Source organism: Prenolepis imparis, unplaced genomic scaffold, assembly GCF_030444845.1.
Source record: "Prenolepis imparis isolate NDT839.2.m4 unplaced genomic scaffold, iyPreImpa1.0 SCAF_13, whole genome shotgun sequence".
Classification (NCBI taxonomy): Eukaryota; Metazoa; Arthropoda; class Insecta; order Hymenoptera; family Formicidae; genus Prenolepis; species Prenolepis imparis.
In genome coordinates, this window is record NW_028141171.1 from 4,732,434 (window position 1) to 4,750,528 (window position 18,095).

An 18,095-nucleotide genomic window follows, 5' to 3' on the forward strand; every position below is an offset into this window, starting at 1 on the left:
AAATAGGTTTTACATATTTTACATATTTTACAATGGTTGATTAATCATTTTATATTTTGAGCCGGTTGGTCGTTTCTTGTTCACGCGTATTTGCTTCTCTATTATATGTATGTCCCACACGTATATATGTACATTCCCTTACCTTTAGAACGCTCCCTACTACAGAAATATACCTGGATAGGCAAAAGCCGCAAAAACCGCCTATACTTAGCGGGGTGCATTAATCTTGCCGCTTTTGCAACGGGTTTTAGCTTTCAGCGCTCAGCTCGGGTTGCTTAAGCGGTGTAAGATTTGCGGTTTTCAAGCGTAAACTATAGAGCTTGTAAAAATTATAATGCAATTAATATTCTATATATACATATATATATATATATAAAATATTAATTGCATATATATATTTATTTATATAATATACATAATAGCAATGATATAGTATGACAGATGCATGATGTGATAATATGTACACGTATATTATGTAAATAAGAGTAAAAGATTTTTCGATCAACGATATAATTAATTTTTTTTCATTATAAAAACATTATTAATTTTATAGCGATAAGCGGTAATAATCTCATTCTCAGCAATTTCTTGCTTAATTAAAATGCTAGGATCGTAATATGGATCTAAATATTAAACTAGCCATTATCCATCTAAAATTAATCAAGACCTACATATGACACCGATAATTTATCGAATTGCTTATTTATTTACGACATGATGGTTCATAAAGGTATAACTCGGGGGCATGATTATCCCGTTAATAGAGAGCAGCGGTTATATGTACGTCGAAAGTTGCCAATTTATCGTCACGCGGAATTTAAACGCAGAATGTAAGCGCGACGCGGTATATATGTACATACATATACACATGTATCTCTCTGTCTCTTTTATTCGCGGTGCGTTATTTATTTCGGATTTAACGTGAAAGAAACTTTCAATATAACCGATAGATGCGCCGGGTGCAGTGACGTTTCAAAAAATATCACGGGACGAGAAAGAACGTTGATATTTACGAACGAGTGGATGCTACGTGAAAGGAATGGACCGAGCAGACTTATCAGGAACTTTTATAATTTCTGTGGCACAAACTTTTCTCTCATTCTTTCTCTCCCTTTCTCTCTCCCTCTTTTTCTTTCCCTTCGCTCGAAGACATTTTTCTATTGCCTGATAACGTTCCGCGATTTAAACGGGATGCAGCGCTTCCGTTCGGATAATAAAAAGATTGTCCCTCGACACTAACAGATCCTGACGTTGATAAGGGAGGAGTTTTGGCAAAATTATGTAGTTTGATATTTTTCTCTTGATATCACCTTTTATTTCTGAATCAACCGCGTGGTAAAATTTTTAATCCTATTTTTACTTTTTTATATTTTTTAAATAAAATAAAATTAAATTAAATTAAATAAAATTTTTTAATATATTTTTAAATTATGTTTTACATTTACTTTCTATTCTTTCCATTATTTAAATGATTGCCCTCGAGTTTTTTTTAGCCATTTCATCTAAAATATCTTTAATAGACGGCATTAAATTATAAAATCAGCATAATTGATTTTTTTTTAATTTGAAAGGAAGAGGTTTTAATCCCAAAATCCTCTCTAGGATCCACCAATCTTTCGAAATAAAACGACGCTCTTACATATATGCTATATACTACATCTCTGTCGTATAGCGGTAATCAACGATATATATATATATATATATATACTGTTAAAAAAGCCGTGTTACGAGTAAGTTTCGAAAAATTGTCACGACTCGCCACCTTCTCCTCATCTTCCTCCTCCCGTCTTCTCTTCCTATTTTTCTTCGCGACATCTTCGATTATTCCGAACTTTCCTACGCGCTCTCAATTTTCTTTCTGGCACATCGCGAAAAAAGAGAAACTTTATAATACCGCGGTAGGGAACGTTGCAGGAATAATTCGCAGGAAGTTGTCATTGTGTAAACTTATCAGTTTTCCCTCTCTCTCTGTGAGATCTACGACGTACGTCGTTACATTTCCGCTTTTCCTCCGACGTTTGTAATCTCTTTTTCGCGTTGAAACTCTCAACTCGGTGAGAGTTTAATGTACGCGTTTGCGAGACGCTCTTTCTCTCTCTTTCTTTTGGCGAGAGATAATGTGCTCTATTAAAAAAAAGAAAATTTAATAACCTTTGCGAATGAATAAAATTGGACCGATATTAATTGATTTAATTACTCTGCGTGATGAAATTGAATGCCTTGTCTGATAATAATCGCTAATGAAAATGCTTTCGGAGTTTATTGCATCTACTCGTCAAAATGTCACTGCATGGTGTATCTCTGCACTCTAGTTAATGCTGTTTACACGAAACACATCATTATTATGCGGGCAGGTATTGCGACATAATAACTTCTTAATCAAATAAATATTAGCATTACTAATTATACGAGCTCTATATGTCGGAAAATTTTTTAATAATAAGTTTGTATATGGTGGCTTTTGAGAGAGATGCATATGATTGATGAAACATTTGTGTATATTTATATATATATATAGTCAGAAGATTTTCACATGGGCTTTTTTATTTATCTATCATTTTGATTGAAAGAATTATCTGACATTACATGTTGGAAAAGATCATTGCATTTACATTGGTACAACAATTACGTTATACTTTTTGTTAATTTTTAAAATAATCAATGTAAATAAAAAAGAAAAAATTAGTGTCTTAATTTCTCTGCATATTTTAACTAAATAAGCTCCATTAAATTTTCTCCCAGAATATAGAAAATAGCTTTAAATCGCTCTTTCCACCTTTTCTCTTGTTCTTTTCCCTTTTTCGCAGTCAAAACGCATTTTCTTAACAAATACTTCGCGCAAAAGATCCTTATTAGATTTAAAAAATCCCGTGTCTCCTGTAATAATATGTGACAAATCAGCTATGTGAACCTAGCATCAGACTTTATAAAAATTAATTTTTTAAAACGGAAAATGATAGCATTTTGTTTGTAGTTGTTTGTAGTAACAATAATTTTGTTTGTGTAGTTTTATCAATTAATAAATAAAAATTTTTTTTAAATGACTCGCACCCGACATTGAGATATCGCAAATCCGCTTGCGCAGTCTTCTTTAGAATCGTTTGTAGTTGTTTGTAGTGATTTTCCTTTCGTTTGTAGTTGAGCGGTTTAAAAGTTATAAATTATATATTTACCTCTTGGACGAATAAACAATTGTTTATAACTTTTGAACCGCTCAATTACAAACGAAAGGAAAATCACTACAAACAACTACAAACGATTCTAAAGAAGACTGCGCGAGCGGATTTGCGATATCTCAATGTCGGGTGCGAGTCATTTAAAAATTTTTTTTTATTTATTAATTGATAAAACTACAAACGAAATTATTGTTACTACAAACAACTACAAAAGAAATGCTATCATTTTCTGTCGGTGCTAGGTTCACATAGCTATCATTTTATATATTTTGTTTTTTTAAATAATATTTTTAGGCGCGTCTCCGCCTAGCTTCCAATGTATTCGCGACTTTCGACCACAAAGGTACGATTAGACTGACCAGTCTCAAGATTTACTACTTAGGCTCGCGATGCAGGGCTGTAAAGATTAATAAAGAGTCATTTTATATATTTCGCTTTTTTAAATAATATTTTCACACGCGTCTCCATCTCGCTTTCAACGTATTCGCGATTTTCGACCACGTAGATGCGATGAGGCTGACCAGTCTCTGGACTTACTACTTAGGCTTGCGTACAGAACCATAAAGATTAATAAAAAATCATTTTATATATTTCGCTTTTTTAAATAATATTTTCACACGCGTTTCCACCTCGCTTTCAATGTATTCGCGATTTCCACCACGTAGATGCGATTAGGCCGACAAATCTCTGGGCTTACTACTTAGGCTCGCGATGCAGAGCTGTCAAGATTAATAAAAAATCATTTTATATGTTTTGTTTTTTTAAATAATATTTTTAGGCGCGTCTCCGCCTAGCTTCCAATGTATTCGCGACTTTCGACCACAAAGGTACGATTAGACTGACCAGTCTCAAGATTTACTACTTAGGCTCGCGATGCAGGGCTGTAAAGATTAATAAAGAGTCATTTTATATATTTCGCTTTTTTAAATAATATTTTCACACGCGTCTCCATCTCGCTTTCAACGTATTCGCGACTTTCGACCACGTAGATGCGATTAGGCTGACCAGTCTCTGGATTTACTACTTAGGCTCGCGATACAAGGACCGTAAAGATCAATGAAGATCACTTCCATTTTTTATATATTTTGTTTTTTTTAAATAATATTTCACACGTGTCTCGTGTCTCCGCCTCGCGTCTGTTCTCAACGTATTAGGCTGACCAGTCTCTAGGCTTACTACTTAGGCTCGCGATGCAGGGCTGTAAAGATTAATAAAGAATCATTTTATATATTTCACTTTTTTAAATAATATTTTCACACGCGTCTCCATCTTGCTTTCAACGTATTCGCGACTTTCGACCACGTAGATGCGATTAGGCTGACCAATCTTATGGCTTACTACTTACGGTCGCGATGCAGGACTGTAAAGATTAATTAAGATTATTTTATATATGTATATATATATATATATTTCGTTTTTTAAAATAATATTTTACATATGTCTCCGCCTCGCGTCCGCTCTCAACGTATTAGGCTGACCAATCTTTGGGCTTACTACTTAGACTCGCGATACAGGGACCGTAAAGATCAATAAAGATCATTTTATATAAATTTTGTTTATTTTAAATATTTTTACACGCCTTGCGGCCGCTCTCAACATATTCGTATACTTCCGACTACGTAGGTGCGATTAGGCTGACCAATCTCTGGGCTTACTACTTAGGTTTGCGATACCAGGACCGTAAAGATCAATAAAAATCATTTAGCTATGTGAACCTAGCACCCGACTTTTTAAAAATTAATTTTTTTAAACGGAAAATGATAGCATTTCGTTTGTAGTTGTTTGTAGTAACAATAATTTCGTTTGTAGTTTTATCAATTAATAAATAAAAAAAATTTTTTAAATGACGCACCCGATATTGAGATATCGCAAATCCGCTTGCGCAGTCTTTTTTAGAATCGTTTGTAGTTGTTGTAGTAATTTTGCTTTTGTTTGTAGTTGAGCGATTCAAAAGTTATAAACAATTGTTTATTCGTCCAAGAGCTAACTTTGTCAATTTTAAAGATTTTTCAAATTCGCTTGCGCAGTCTTCTTTAGAATCGTTTGTAGTTGTTTGTAGTGATTTTCCTTTTGTTTGTAGTTGAGCGGTTCAAAAGTTATAAACAATTGTTTATTCGTCCAAGAGCTAACTTTGTCAATTTTTAAGATTTTTTAAATCCGCTTGCGCAGTCTTCTTTTGAATCGGTTGTAGTGATTTTCCTTTCGTTTGTAGTTGAGCGGTTCAAAAGTTATAAACAATTGTTTATTCGTCCAAGAGAGCTAACTTTGTCAATTTTTAAGATTTTTCAAATCCGCTTGCGCAGTCTTCTTTAGAATCGTTTGTAGTTGTTTGTAGTGATTTTCCTTTCGTTTGTAGTTGAGCGGTTCAAAAGTTATAAACAATTGTTTATTCGTCCAAGAGCTAACTTTGTCAATTTTTAAGATTTTTTAAATCCGCTTGCGCAGTCTTCTTTAGAATCGTTTGTAGTTGTTTGTAGTGATTTTCCTTTCGTTTGTAGTTGAGCGGTTCAAAAGTTATAAACAAATTGTTTATAACTTTTGAACCGCTCAACTACAAACGAAAGGAAAATCACTACAAACAACTACAAACGTTCTAAAGAAGATTGCGCAAGCAGATTTGCGATATCTCAATGTCGGGTACGAGTCATTTAAAAAATTTTTTTATTTATTAATTGATAAAAAACTACAAACTAATTATTGTTACTACAAACAACTACAAACGAAATGCTATCATTTTCCGTTTAAAAAAATTAATTTTTATAAAGTCTGATGCTAGGTTCACATAGCTTGACATATCGCGAATTTAAAAAAATTCCGCAAAGAAAATATAGATTTATAGGTAATAAATCCCGAAAAAAAATATCGAGATTTGCTCGATTAACAGGCAAATATTCTGGTAACGTCGGGGTTTAAGCACCGTTTAATTCGTCATCGTCCAGATGACTAATAGGTAGGTCCGATTCGAGTTGCGCTCGGGTAATAAAGCTCGCCGGGATCTATTCATGAACGGCACGTACGAGCGAGTTTACGTACGTGTCTCTCCCTCGTATGACGCCGGTCGTGCATTCGTGACGGAAAACGCGACCGCGACGACCAAAGGAGGAGAGAACCTCCCTCTCCGGCCACCCCCATTCCGAGAGGAGAGTGGCTCTCGACGCTGTAGCTATTTGCTAAATACGCTGTTCAATTATTCATGTGTCAACGTTGCTTTCCTTCCGTTGCTATCCATACGACCGCGGCTTATCGTCGAGCTACTACCAATCTGCGCGAAGCAACGTTGAAGAGAACTCCTCGCTTCTCTTCCAAGATGATCGCGATTTTGTGTATCTGTGTGCTTCCCTCGACACTCGCGGAATTTTAACTTTCCGATCACATCGGATGCTTTGCTCCGTTATCTATCGTTTGATTTAGGGTTTAAATATACGTATTATGGTAAGTTTTTTGTCGTTTATACATACAGAAAAATAAGACATCTAATTTTTAAAATATTGTAAAAAATAGTGAAAAAGAGATGAGTTAATAATCTCTCTATTAAATTACATTAAAGTTCTTATGTTGGGTCGATCAATCTAAAAGTGACGGGAAAAAGAATGCTTAATATAGTTTTTAAAAGAGAATTATAAGATATTAAAATATATCTTGCAATATCTTTTTTTATACTGTTAATTATAATTGTACAGGACAGTGAAATTTTATGAAAAATATTAATAAGTCAAAATAATAAATTTTATATTTAAAATAAAAATATTTTCTTCATCTATTCTTAAACGTGGCAATTGTTTATCTTGTTATTCTGCTTTAATATTCTTGTGATTTGTTGTTAATAATAGTGTTGCCACAAGAATCAAGTGATTTATTCTACCATTTTCTCTATATTTTAGGGGATAGATAAATATCTCTCTCCCTCGCATAGGATAACATTGTGTGTTTGACAATCTGTAAGATATATTTTCATTTAATTACTCTAGGCAGAGTCGTGCAATAAATTTACATACTAGTTGATTTAACTCTGACAGAACTCTGATAGAATAAAATTTTTCTTTGACAGTGTAAATTTTGATATTATGATTAGATCAATATTTTTTTATATATCCCAATGTTTACAGACAATATTCAGTAATAACATTTTTAGATGAAAATTAAATATTGAATTCAATATTATTTTAAATTTATCTTTAAAAAAGCGCATGAAATTGATATATTATGACCAGTTATTTTGCTTGATTTTACAATTAATGATACAAAATATATATTGTAAATGATTTCTGGATATTGTAACCTAATGTTATAAAATCCATGCTACGCTGTTGAAATTTTCAGCACAACTTTTTTAAATAAAATTCCAATATATTTTATTCTCAATTCTTTTATAAAATAAAGATACTAAATTCGATTCGATACAAAAGAGATAGATATTTTGGTCATCGAGCGAAATATGATAAAAATTATTTTCCGTATTCTGAGGAGAATATATTTTAAAAAATTATAAATATTAATTTATAAAATTACATATTATTATTTATAATTTATATAATTATAAATAATAAATTTACAACGGAATTTCCATTTCTATGCAGTCTTTCGTTTCTCACCTCGCCATGTTTCTTCAAAGAGGAGACATGTTATTTCGAAATATGCATAATCGAATCGAGAGCTCGCATTATGGTCAATTAGCACCATTTCGTCCAACACGGGTCGCTTAAAGATTCACAGAACGTACGTACGGCATTAATGTAGTTGTAGAGTGATAAACCGTCGTCCCAAGGTTCCTCTTTCTCGCAGGACAGATTTGCTGGGCTTAAATCGTGGCTGCGGTCCAGGGCTGCCAAACCGTGTGCGAAAACCTGAACGCTATCATACACCAAAGCTGGTTCTGCCTGAAACATACGTTTCCTTTTGACAAGAGTTCGCGCTTTGTGCATTTGCTTGTGCAAAACTTTAGCTTGAGAACTATTAGAGAAGAACTATTACATTAACACTGAGCTGTTTTTGCTGCAGGGTGGAAATATAGGTCGAGTTTGGTTACGATTAAATTTTAACGAGAAACTCGTTTTCGATTCTGTGTTTGCAGATTAACGGGCCTCTCGAATATAATTGTCATTCGTACTTATTACACTGTGAAAAGTTTCTTGTTTCATTTTACAGTCAAAAATGCATCTTAAAATGCAATATTAAACGCATCTGTCACGTTCAACATTGATTTTACTTGCAAAGATTCAATTACACGAAAATTTGTTTTGTAAAATTCTGAATTATAAATTGATGTATTTTTAATTTAATATAATCCTTCAAGTTATATATATAATCTTTTTCTTTTTCCTATTAAATATTCTCAAATTTACAACTATTAAAATTTTAAAATAGTATTAAAGAAAGTAAGAGAGGAAGACAAAAGAATTGATTAACATACAAGTTTTGATTAACATATACTGATTTCTTATATAAAAATTATGAAGAATTCTAATAAATTAAAAGAGTCTGTTTATTTTTAATTTAATATATAATTCTTCAAGTTATATATATATAATTCTTTTCTTTCTCCTATTAAATATTCTCGAATTTATAAATATTAAAATTTTTAAATAGTATTAGAGAGAGTAAAAGAGGGAGAAAAAAGAATTGATTAACATATATTGATTTTTTATATAAAAATTATGAAGAATTCTAATAAATTAAAAGAGCCCATTTAGCGTTTTCAGCAGATGGCGACCATCTTCGAAGTCCTTATGAGAAAGCCGTGCTTGGTGCGCTCAATTGATCCCAGTTAATGACATTGCGGCTCTGGCCGCGGGCGAAACTCACTTAATTACTGAAGGGCTGACAAAGCTCGAACTGGACACACAGACACTGCTGACCGGTTCGGTCCATCCGACTTTTCAGCCCTTCTGCTTTTAGTCTCTCGTCTACATTTGCTCGTAGCTTTTACCGTCATTCGAATTCGGTGCGATGCCATTTTGCAATCGCGTGAAATTCATTCTATATATATTGCAGAATTTAGAAATATATTAAATATCGCGATAACAAGCAATATTTTATACGTGTACATATGATTGACATATTGTATATTCTTTATTTTATATATGATTTGCAGCAAATTTTTTAATAGAAAATTTCTTAAATCGATTTTGTTTAACACTTCTTTCATCAAAATGTGAATCAAAAGATGTGGGGAATTTGATATTATAAATTTTTGATAAGTAAATGTTATTTTAAATAATAAAGGATCGAAAAGAAAGTTTTCTTTGATGAAAAAACTTTCTAAAAATTTTATATATATAAAGACGGGAATGTCGCGCTATAGTTTTTTTATACGATTTTCTATTAGTTCTACTGCGCACACACGTTTGAAAACAATCGTGTTCTTAGAATTAGACTTGTCGTCTTGACGTTCAATATAGTTTGTAGAGCTCGCAAAGTGAATTTTATCTCTGATATCTTAGGAGAATATCTCTTGCGGCGCGAGAAAAGAAAAAAAAAAGAATCCCTTTTGTTGCACTCGAAATTTCCACCAACCTGAATGACTCCCGTTTTGTTCAAGATGGCATGACCAATAGCTGGCTGGAAACGTTCCATCTGCTTGAGTACTTCGGCAACCTTAGGTTCCTCCAGATCCACCAAGCGAAAGGCCGTCATATTCACGCTGTTATATTTGAAGTCTTCTAGATCGAACGTTTCTATATCCTGTAAAAACAAACAGAGAAATGATTCGTTTATATCATTTTAAGTCCAGAGACTTTGTGTGTGTATTCGCAATTTATTAAAGTAATATTTCCAGGTTCGATCTTTTTCGTGTTTTCTAAATAAACTTATAGCAGCATGATGTCAAATTTCAATCTCACATATTTAAAAAATTGTGTCCATTATTTATTCTGCAAAAATCGTGGAAAAAAATTTCTCTTTAAATTAAATATTTTTTTGGCAAATAGATAGAGCTATGAATTTCTTAAACATTTCAAAAAATAATCATAAATTAGATTTTTTTCTCGTTTGCGATACAGTTACTAGTTAAATTGAAGGAAAATAGAATAAAAATATCGAATATTTGGTATTACTACTGATTATAGACTAGTTCTCGTGCTACTTTACGAAATCTGTACTTTTTCCAATATTGTTACACGTTTAAAATATTCGATTCGCAAAGAGAAATAATAGAAGCTTGTTTGTCTTGCAATTGACTTATACTACTTGCCAACTCGAATATTTGATATTACTACTGATTATAAAACAGTTCTCCGCCACTCGATGATATCGCTTATAATTTTTACATTATTATTACACGCTTAAAATATTCAACTCACAAAAATAATAGGAGCTTTGTATTGAGTCTTATACTAATACTTGTCGACTCGAATATTTTGTATTACTACTGATAATCAGTTTTCGTGTATCGTTAATCTCTTGCTTCTTTAAGAAATTGCTTGTAATTTTTTCATTATTTTTACACACTTAAAATATTCGACTTGCAAAAAATAATAGGAACGTGCTTGTCTTGAGGTAGGCTTATACTACTCGTCGACTCGAATATTTGGTATTACTACTGATTTTAGACTAGTTCTCGTGCTACTTTACGAAATCATTTGTACTTTTTCCAATATTGTTACACGTTTAAAATATTCGATTCGCAAAGAGAAATAATAGAAGCTTGTTTGTCTTGCAATTGATTTATACTACTTGTCAACTCGAATATTTGGTATTACTACTGATTATAAACCAGTTCTAGTGATTGTTATATTATAGCATAACCAATCCCAGCCGCCTTCTTTGTTTCTCGGCTAGAAAAACTCGAGGGCAAATGTATGATTTATAATTCTACGGTGATGCATCGCGACGTAGATTGTTAAGGTAAATAACGTGGCTTTTCCGCCGCGAGGTCGTTCACCGACATAGCTGCATAGCAAAGTTGGCCGTGAAATAGATAAAACCTCGCGAACGAGTTCCCTAAGTGATTTCTTCTCTCGCTGCCACTTTTACACTGCTCTCTTCTGTTCGTTTTAAGTCCGCTGTCTATCTTCTCTCAAATCGCGTCGGAAGAAAGTTGCGTAACTCTGTGAATATGACTTATTCAGAAACCCTCGGATATATCTCTTAGGCGGTCTAATAAAGATTCGCATCGAAAGAATGCATTAAGCTTTTTTTTGCATTGTATGCGGCTGCGGTGAGTTTTCTGAATCAACGTTAAAATACAACAATACATACTTTATTAAAATTACAGAAGATTATTTTATCAAACTAAACAACCCGTTTGCAAATCTTGGATTATTATTAGCGTTAAATTGATCCACGCATTTATGACAAATTTTTATTAAATAACTTGCCTAAAATTCAATAATATCAAAGAGGTGCATTAAAAATTTATAGTCCACTAGAACAATAGATATTTTTTTAAAAATATGAAGTTTGTTTAAACTCGATTAATATTTTTTCACATAAATTAGCTGATTAAAGCGTTAATTTGCTAATTAAATTTTAAAATAATATGTTAAAAAATTAAAATAGTAATATGTTGTAAATAACATGTTATAATATTTTATTCTCGATTAATATTTTTTGACAGAAATCAGCTGATAACTGTCAAAAATATTAATCGAGTTTAAAGTATAACATATTATTTAAAACATATTATATTATTTTAATTTTTATAACATATTATTTTAAAAATTAATTAGCAAATAAATGCTTTAATCAGCTGATTTCTGTCAAAAAATATTAATAAAGCGAAGATTTGCTAATTAAATTTTAAAATAATAATATATTATAAAAATTAAAATAGTAATATGTTGTAAATAATATGTTATAATATTTTATTCTCGATTAATATTTTTTGACAGAAATCAGCTGATAACTGTCAAAAATATTAATCGAGTTTAAAGTATAACATATTATTTAAAACATATTATATTATTTTAATTTTTATAACATTATTTTAAAAATTAATTAGCAAATTAACGCTTTAATCAGCTGATTTCTATAAAAAATATTAATAAAGCGAAAATTTGCTAATTAAATTTTAAAATAATAATATGGTAAAAGTTATAAAATAATATGTTGTAAATAATGTTATAATACCTTATTCTCGATTAATGTTTTTTCTTTCTAAAGCTACATCTTTTCGAACGAGTCTCCTTTGAGTTTTAATTAATTATTAATATTAAGTCATGTATGTATACATATAGTACCGCGCGCGCTATTAGCATGAAGTTGCCGATGTTTGTAGCTTCGGCCATTACCGAAACGCCGCGAGTATCAGACAGTTGGAGCTGCGTCCCGCTGTGATTAATTAGTAAGCATAATCGTTAGAAACGATTTCGAACCTTTGTATTGTAATATTTATCAATCGCATATCATAATTTCAACGTTAGTATGTAGTCGTAATTGTTCGAAACGCATATTTCGTGAAAAATTCGATGCAAAAATTCTTGCCAACATAACCCAACTTAATCTGTTGTCGCGCGCGCGAATGTGTTGCGATCCGTGGATATATTTATTGTTAATTGTAGCTTACATATTTATATTGTGTATGTTATAATGCAAAATAATAAGATTATTCTAATATATGTATGTATTTTATTTGTTACAGGTAGCATTGCGATACACAGTGCGATTCACGCGTCGTGTCGGGAGTGCCGTGTAAAGTTTCGGGCGATCGTAATTATTCGTGTTTTCGCGAATGTCGTGAGTGCTACGAAGGACCAAGAGAGGAGGAGGAGGCCCGGGGAGGCATCGGGCGACATCGGGGCAACTATGAGGTATGCAAAATAAAACATTTTTTCTAAACTGCATTGTTTATGAGATATTCGACACACACATAATTTGAATATTTTGTTTTCAGATCAACGTGTATGCTGTGTACTACAACTCCGCTACGTATCGGGTATCGGTGAGTGAAAAATTGTTTATTGTATAATCTTTCTATAGTAGTAATGGGATGTATATATGTTGAAAATATTAAAATAGTAACATGTTTTAAAGAATATGTGTTATAATATCTTATACGCGATTAATATTTTTTGACAAAAATCAGCTGATAATTGTCAAAAATATTAATTGAATTAAAAATATTATAACACCCTTTCCTGAAAAAGTCCTATTAATTGTAAGTCGATTCTCGCAAGTATCGACTTTACATATCTTTTTTAGAAAAGGAGGATTAGATTTTTGATAATATATTTTAATTTTTATAATAATTTTTAATAAATTTATAAATAATTTATAAATGAGAATATAAAACTATTTTAATAATATAAGATATAAAATGTGCCAAGTATAATCAATCGCAAGAAGAATTCTGTAAATAACCCTATAACTTCTGGCTGTTATATTGTTTCGCCTTTATCGCGTCTGTGCTATTATTTAACTAATACTAATGAAATACAATACGGTCAATAGTTGATCGAAGCTAAACGCATGTGCGCGATACAGATTCTCTATCTATAATTACGCTACTATAATTACGGCAGCCTTTTATTCCGTATACATTGTTCAATCTTGATCACACAATATGAACAATCTAAATATATTAGAATGCAACAATTGTATCATAAATATCACATCGCTAATTATCAAACTCTGAACAATTGTAAATTAAGTCTAACAAACACGGTGATTAAATTTAAAAAAAAGAAAAAAAAATACTGTTACATAAATAGCATGTATACAGTACAGACTTCAATGTCCAATCAGTGATTCAATATTTAAGTAGAATACAAACACAAATGTGGAGTCCAAAAAAAATAAAGGCCTTCTAATTGTCTCTTATATACATACGCTTTGAATGATTCTCAAAAAAAAAAAAAAAAAAAAAAAAATCACAGGTCCTAATGTTGTATTACTTTTTCAATACTTTTTAAATAAAATACTACTTTGTCAATAAAATTAACCCAATACTTTCGCTATATCCTGCGAAAATAGAATTTATTATAATTGTTCGTACAAAAACAATATTATTCTTACAGTCATATTATTTTAATATTCTAGTTATTCTTATAGTAGTATACTTTTATTTATATTTCAATTTTTATATGAATTACATTATAGAATTCATAAATATAGTATTCGATTATATGCATATCAGATATAAAAAGGATTAGTAAGAGTAAGATGTTAGGTGCAACAAAATTATTTTTAAACACCTGTATATTTATTTTGACAAAATAAATATAGAGGAATTAAAAATAATTTTATTTTACCTAATATATATCTGTGCCTGGTTCTTTATTACTTTTTAATATCTGAATTTGTTTTTATATATCAGAATCTTTTCAATCTATTATCCAAATTAGCTTCTTCGTTTTCCGCAAATTACAGATGAATCGGTAGATTGAAATCCGTTGGAAATTATTTCAAGAAGCGTCGCAAATCCCGAGGGGCTAATATCTAATATCGTCGATTAATAAGAACTGTATTTACAGGAAACGAGCGATCCGATTCCTAGCGAGTCTGTCGCCGCAAAATTCGAGGGGGGGCACATATATTCGACAGGGGGAAATATTTCGTGTGCACATTCGTGTACGTTCACGCATATGCACGCGTATATCAACGCAAGAACGCGCAGTTGAACACGTCTCTATCCCTCGGTCTCATGCATAAGTACATATGTTGGTTTATAGGGGGATACAGTGCGTTTGCGGGCCATAACTTCGGCTATGCTTGGAGCCGCAGGGTTTGTACGCGCCGTTAGCTTCATTTAAAACAGAAATTTCGGAACGGCAGAGATTGGAATTCAAGTAGCGCGGCTCAAAAGGTGACTACGTTATCAAAGAAGAGCAGTCCAGCCTTGCTGGATCAAAGTAGAGAGCACATGCGAACTTTCTAGACGTACATATATACATATAAATATATATATATACAAATAAATATATATACAATATATGTATATATATGTGTATATATATATATATATATATATATATATATAAAGAGAGAGAGAGATGTATTTTCGATATGCGTCGTTCCGAGATGTCTAATTTTCACCGCTCGTTCTCCAAGAGACCCTAACGCGGGATAATATACATAATAAGCCGTATACAGTGTACAAAGAGACGAGGGGTCGCTATAAGAGCGCGAGGTATGTCGGTTATGAAGATGATGAATGGTATACTGAATATGTAGGGTAGGGTAGTTTCGTCTGCAAGAACTCCTAAACTCCTCCATCTGTCTGGAAGGGAGGAGTTCACCCTCGTTTATTTCTTAAATATCACGCGGTACCGTGTGCCTGGTAAATGTTTGATGAAACGAATCTTTGTCCACTGATGCTCTATTGAAGTTCAATAGACTAGAAGTTAATATATAGATTTAATACACTTAATTAGAGAAATGTTCCATTATATTCGGTAAATACTCCAAATTCATTAATAGTCCATTTCACTGCTTTGATTAAATATTCAAACGTTGATTGCGTTGAGTTCTCCAACCGAGAAATAGATTCGCCTATTGAGCCGTTTAATAGATTAATAATCATATATATATATATCTCATATATATATTTCTGCGCTATTGCAAATCAGAATTTCAACAAGACTATAATAAAGTTTCCATATTGCGACCCCAAAAAAATTGTAGAATAATTTTAACACTTATAGAAAAGTTAAGTTAGCTAAGAATATAATAATCTGAATATTAAAAAAAAAAATTTGAGAATCTCAAATATTTTTAAAATAATTTTATTAAAATTATTAAAAATATATATATTCTCTCCTCCCACCCTTTTGCTTTTGATCAGAGCTAAATATAAGGAATACTTACGAAGGTTGTAAACATGTAGTGGTATCTGTAGTCGTTCATTTGTAACTGCAATATCTGTAACACCAAAGAAAAGGAGATTGTATATCAAGGGTATTTCACGATTTTAACTCTCTTTCATCGAGCGATCGATACGTGTTGCATTATTATTGCGATACCATTAAAATGACTTTTTCTAACGTATTTTATACTGCATTCATAATATATAAAATATCGTATCCATGATATAAAATTTTATGTCATAACAATAACGATTTTCATTTCGGATATATGTTTGCGTACTTTTGTGCAAATTCCACGCAAATATTTTCGCCGCAAAATGGATATATTTACAAGATTACACGTGAAATATTACACCGCGTGCATATCATTATTTTTCGCTGCCAAGGATATTGATATCCCGTCCTTTTTGCGTCTAGTTCGATATATAAATAATTCGTCGCTTTTCATTTTTCGCGGTAAGGCCACGGCCAACATGGACCATGTGGATCGATCGCGGTTGCATCTTCCTCCAGATGGAAGTCGGCGTTGAAAGGGGCGCGGGATCTTTCCGTATAGGAAAAACCCGTCCGAAGAAAGAGAGAGGTGCGGTGGAGGTTAAAAGGATATAGGAGAACCGCATGAAAGCATAGAGGTTTTTTTGATTACTCTCGACCGGTCGAGAGGGATCTTATCCTCGGAAATTCTCGAGGGACGCAACATGCAAATAACGGGTCCGCTTCGATCCGCGTCTAAAGTAAGATTGCCTTCCCGGGGCGCCGTCGACAAAATCGGGGAAACGCGGGTTAGACGAAATCTAATCCCTCTCTCGTGCTTCCGATGTATTTACGGTCTTAATCCTTAAGATTGCGAACGAAGTTTCCCACGTCTCCCGAAACTTGATTACACTTCTCTCTCTCCCTGTAAAGCACAATTGTTTTACTCTTCTCGTTCTGTGTGTGTGTGTGTGTGTGTGTGTGTGTGTGTGTGTGTGTGTGTGTGTGTGTGTGTGTGTGTGTACAATCGCGCTCTGTGACTTTGGGATCCCCTTTATTTTTACTATTATAATTTTATATCCTTCTGGTAAAGTTATTTGTTCTAATTGCGCGCGTGAAGTTAATTTATTACTGCATAAATTAAATTCGTTCCTAACAATTTGTCCCTTTATACGCGTCAAGAATGTTTACGGGGGGGAGAAACCACATATAATTGCATTACGTAAATTATACCCGACTAACGTAGTCGTAAATTTATTTTCGTATTTACGTCGTACACAATTTGTTGTAAATTAAACACTGAATTATTTATGAGTTACCGTGTGTTCTCGTTACGTACATAAATTACGACAGGTCGCGGTTTTCTCACGCGGTATTGAGATGCGTATACATATACCTATATCCTGTAGGTACGTCATAATGAGTAAATTTCAACGTGTTTCAAACGACATTATCGACAAAACTGAAAAATGCGCCCGATAACGCGGCGTGTGTGTTTCAATGGTGAATAATAATCGAGGCGTACATTTTCGACGCGTTGATCATCCCCGTCCGATTATGTAAATTTTTCTATTCGTCGGCCGTGCACGCAACAACGTCCGGAAAAGTGTCGGGAATCACAATGAAATATATAGAGAGAGCTTTTATTATTTCGCGTGAGCGCGAGTTTGAGATTTGCTAGTGTTTTCAACGTTTGTTTCGTTTATCGGTTCGACAACTTTCACGATTTAATTTGACGATGTAATATGCTGATCTGCGTCGTGGCTTCTGCGCAAATAAATGACTAAATATTTTGAAGCCTGAATTATCTCACGATTGCAAATAATTTATAATTCAAAATTGTCATACAATATTATTTAATAATAAATATATAATAAATATATAAATATCTATATCAGTAGTTGCATAAAATATAAATAGAGTCTTTAAGTACACAAGTACAAATTATTATACAAAATGTGATATATAATTGTATATACAATATATAATATATATAATAGAAAGAGAAAGAGAGCTTTGTTTATATTATATATATACATATATATCACATTTTGTATAATCATTTTTATTTGTGTATTTAAAGGCTCTGTTTATATTTTATATAATATATTTATTATTATAAAATTGTATGATAATTTTGAATTATAAATTATTGTAATTACAAGATAACAACTTATACATGTATATGATTTATTTATTATTCATA

General features: G+C 32.1%; 1 protein-coding gene and 1 long non-coding RNA gene across 10 annotated transcripts in view; one reads left to right on the plus strand and one right to left on the minus strand.

The window, feature by feature from the left end:
• The window catches only part of LOC145944699 (uncharacterized), a 261,286-nt gene that overhangs the window by 64,597 nt on the left and 178,594 nt on the right, over window positions 1–18,095 (plus strand). For both annotated transcript variants that reach the window (XR_014426726.1, XR_014426725.1), the window contains exons 5-6: window positions 12,754–12,922; window positions 13,006–13,053. This is a non-coding gene — a long non-coding RNA (uncharacterized LOC145944699). The remainder of the gene's footprint in view (window positions 1–12,753; window positions 12,923–13,005; window positions 13,054–18,095) is intronic.
• The window catches only part of LOC145944688 (glutamate receptor ionotropic, kainate 2), a 200,961-nt gene that overhangs the window by 32,519 nt on the left and 150,347 nt on the right, over window positions 1–18,095 (minus strand). For all 8 annotated transcript variants that reach the window (XM_083053214.1, XM_083053215.1, XM_083053213.1 and 5 more), the window contains exons 6-8: window positions 15,918–15,971; window positions 9,690–9,857; window positions 7,901–8,053 (exon numbers count right to left, since the gene is read on the minus strand). In XM_083053214.1, coding sequence (XP_082909340.1) covers window positions 7,901–8,053; window positions 9,690–9,857; window positions 15,918–15,971 — 375 coding nt within the window. The remainder of the gene's footprint in view (window positions 1–7,900; window positions 8,054–9,689; window positions 9,858–15,917; window positions 15,972–18,095) is intronic.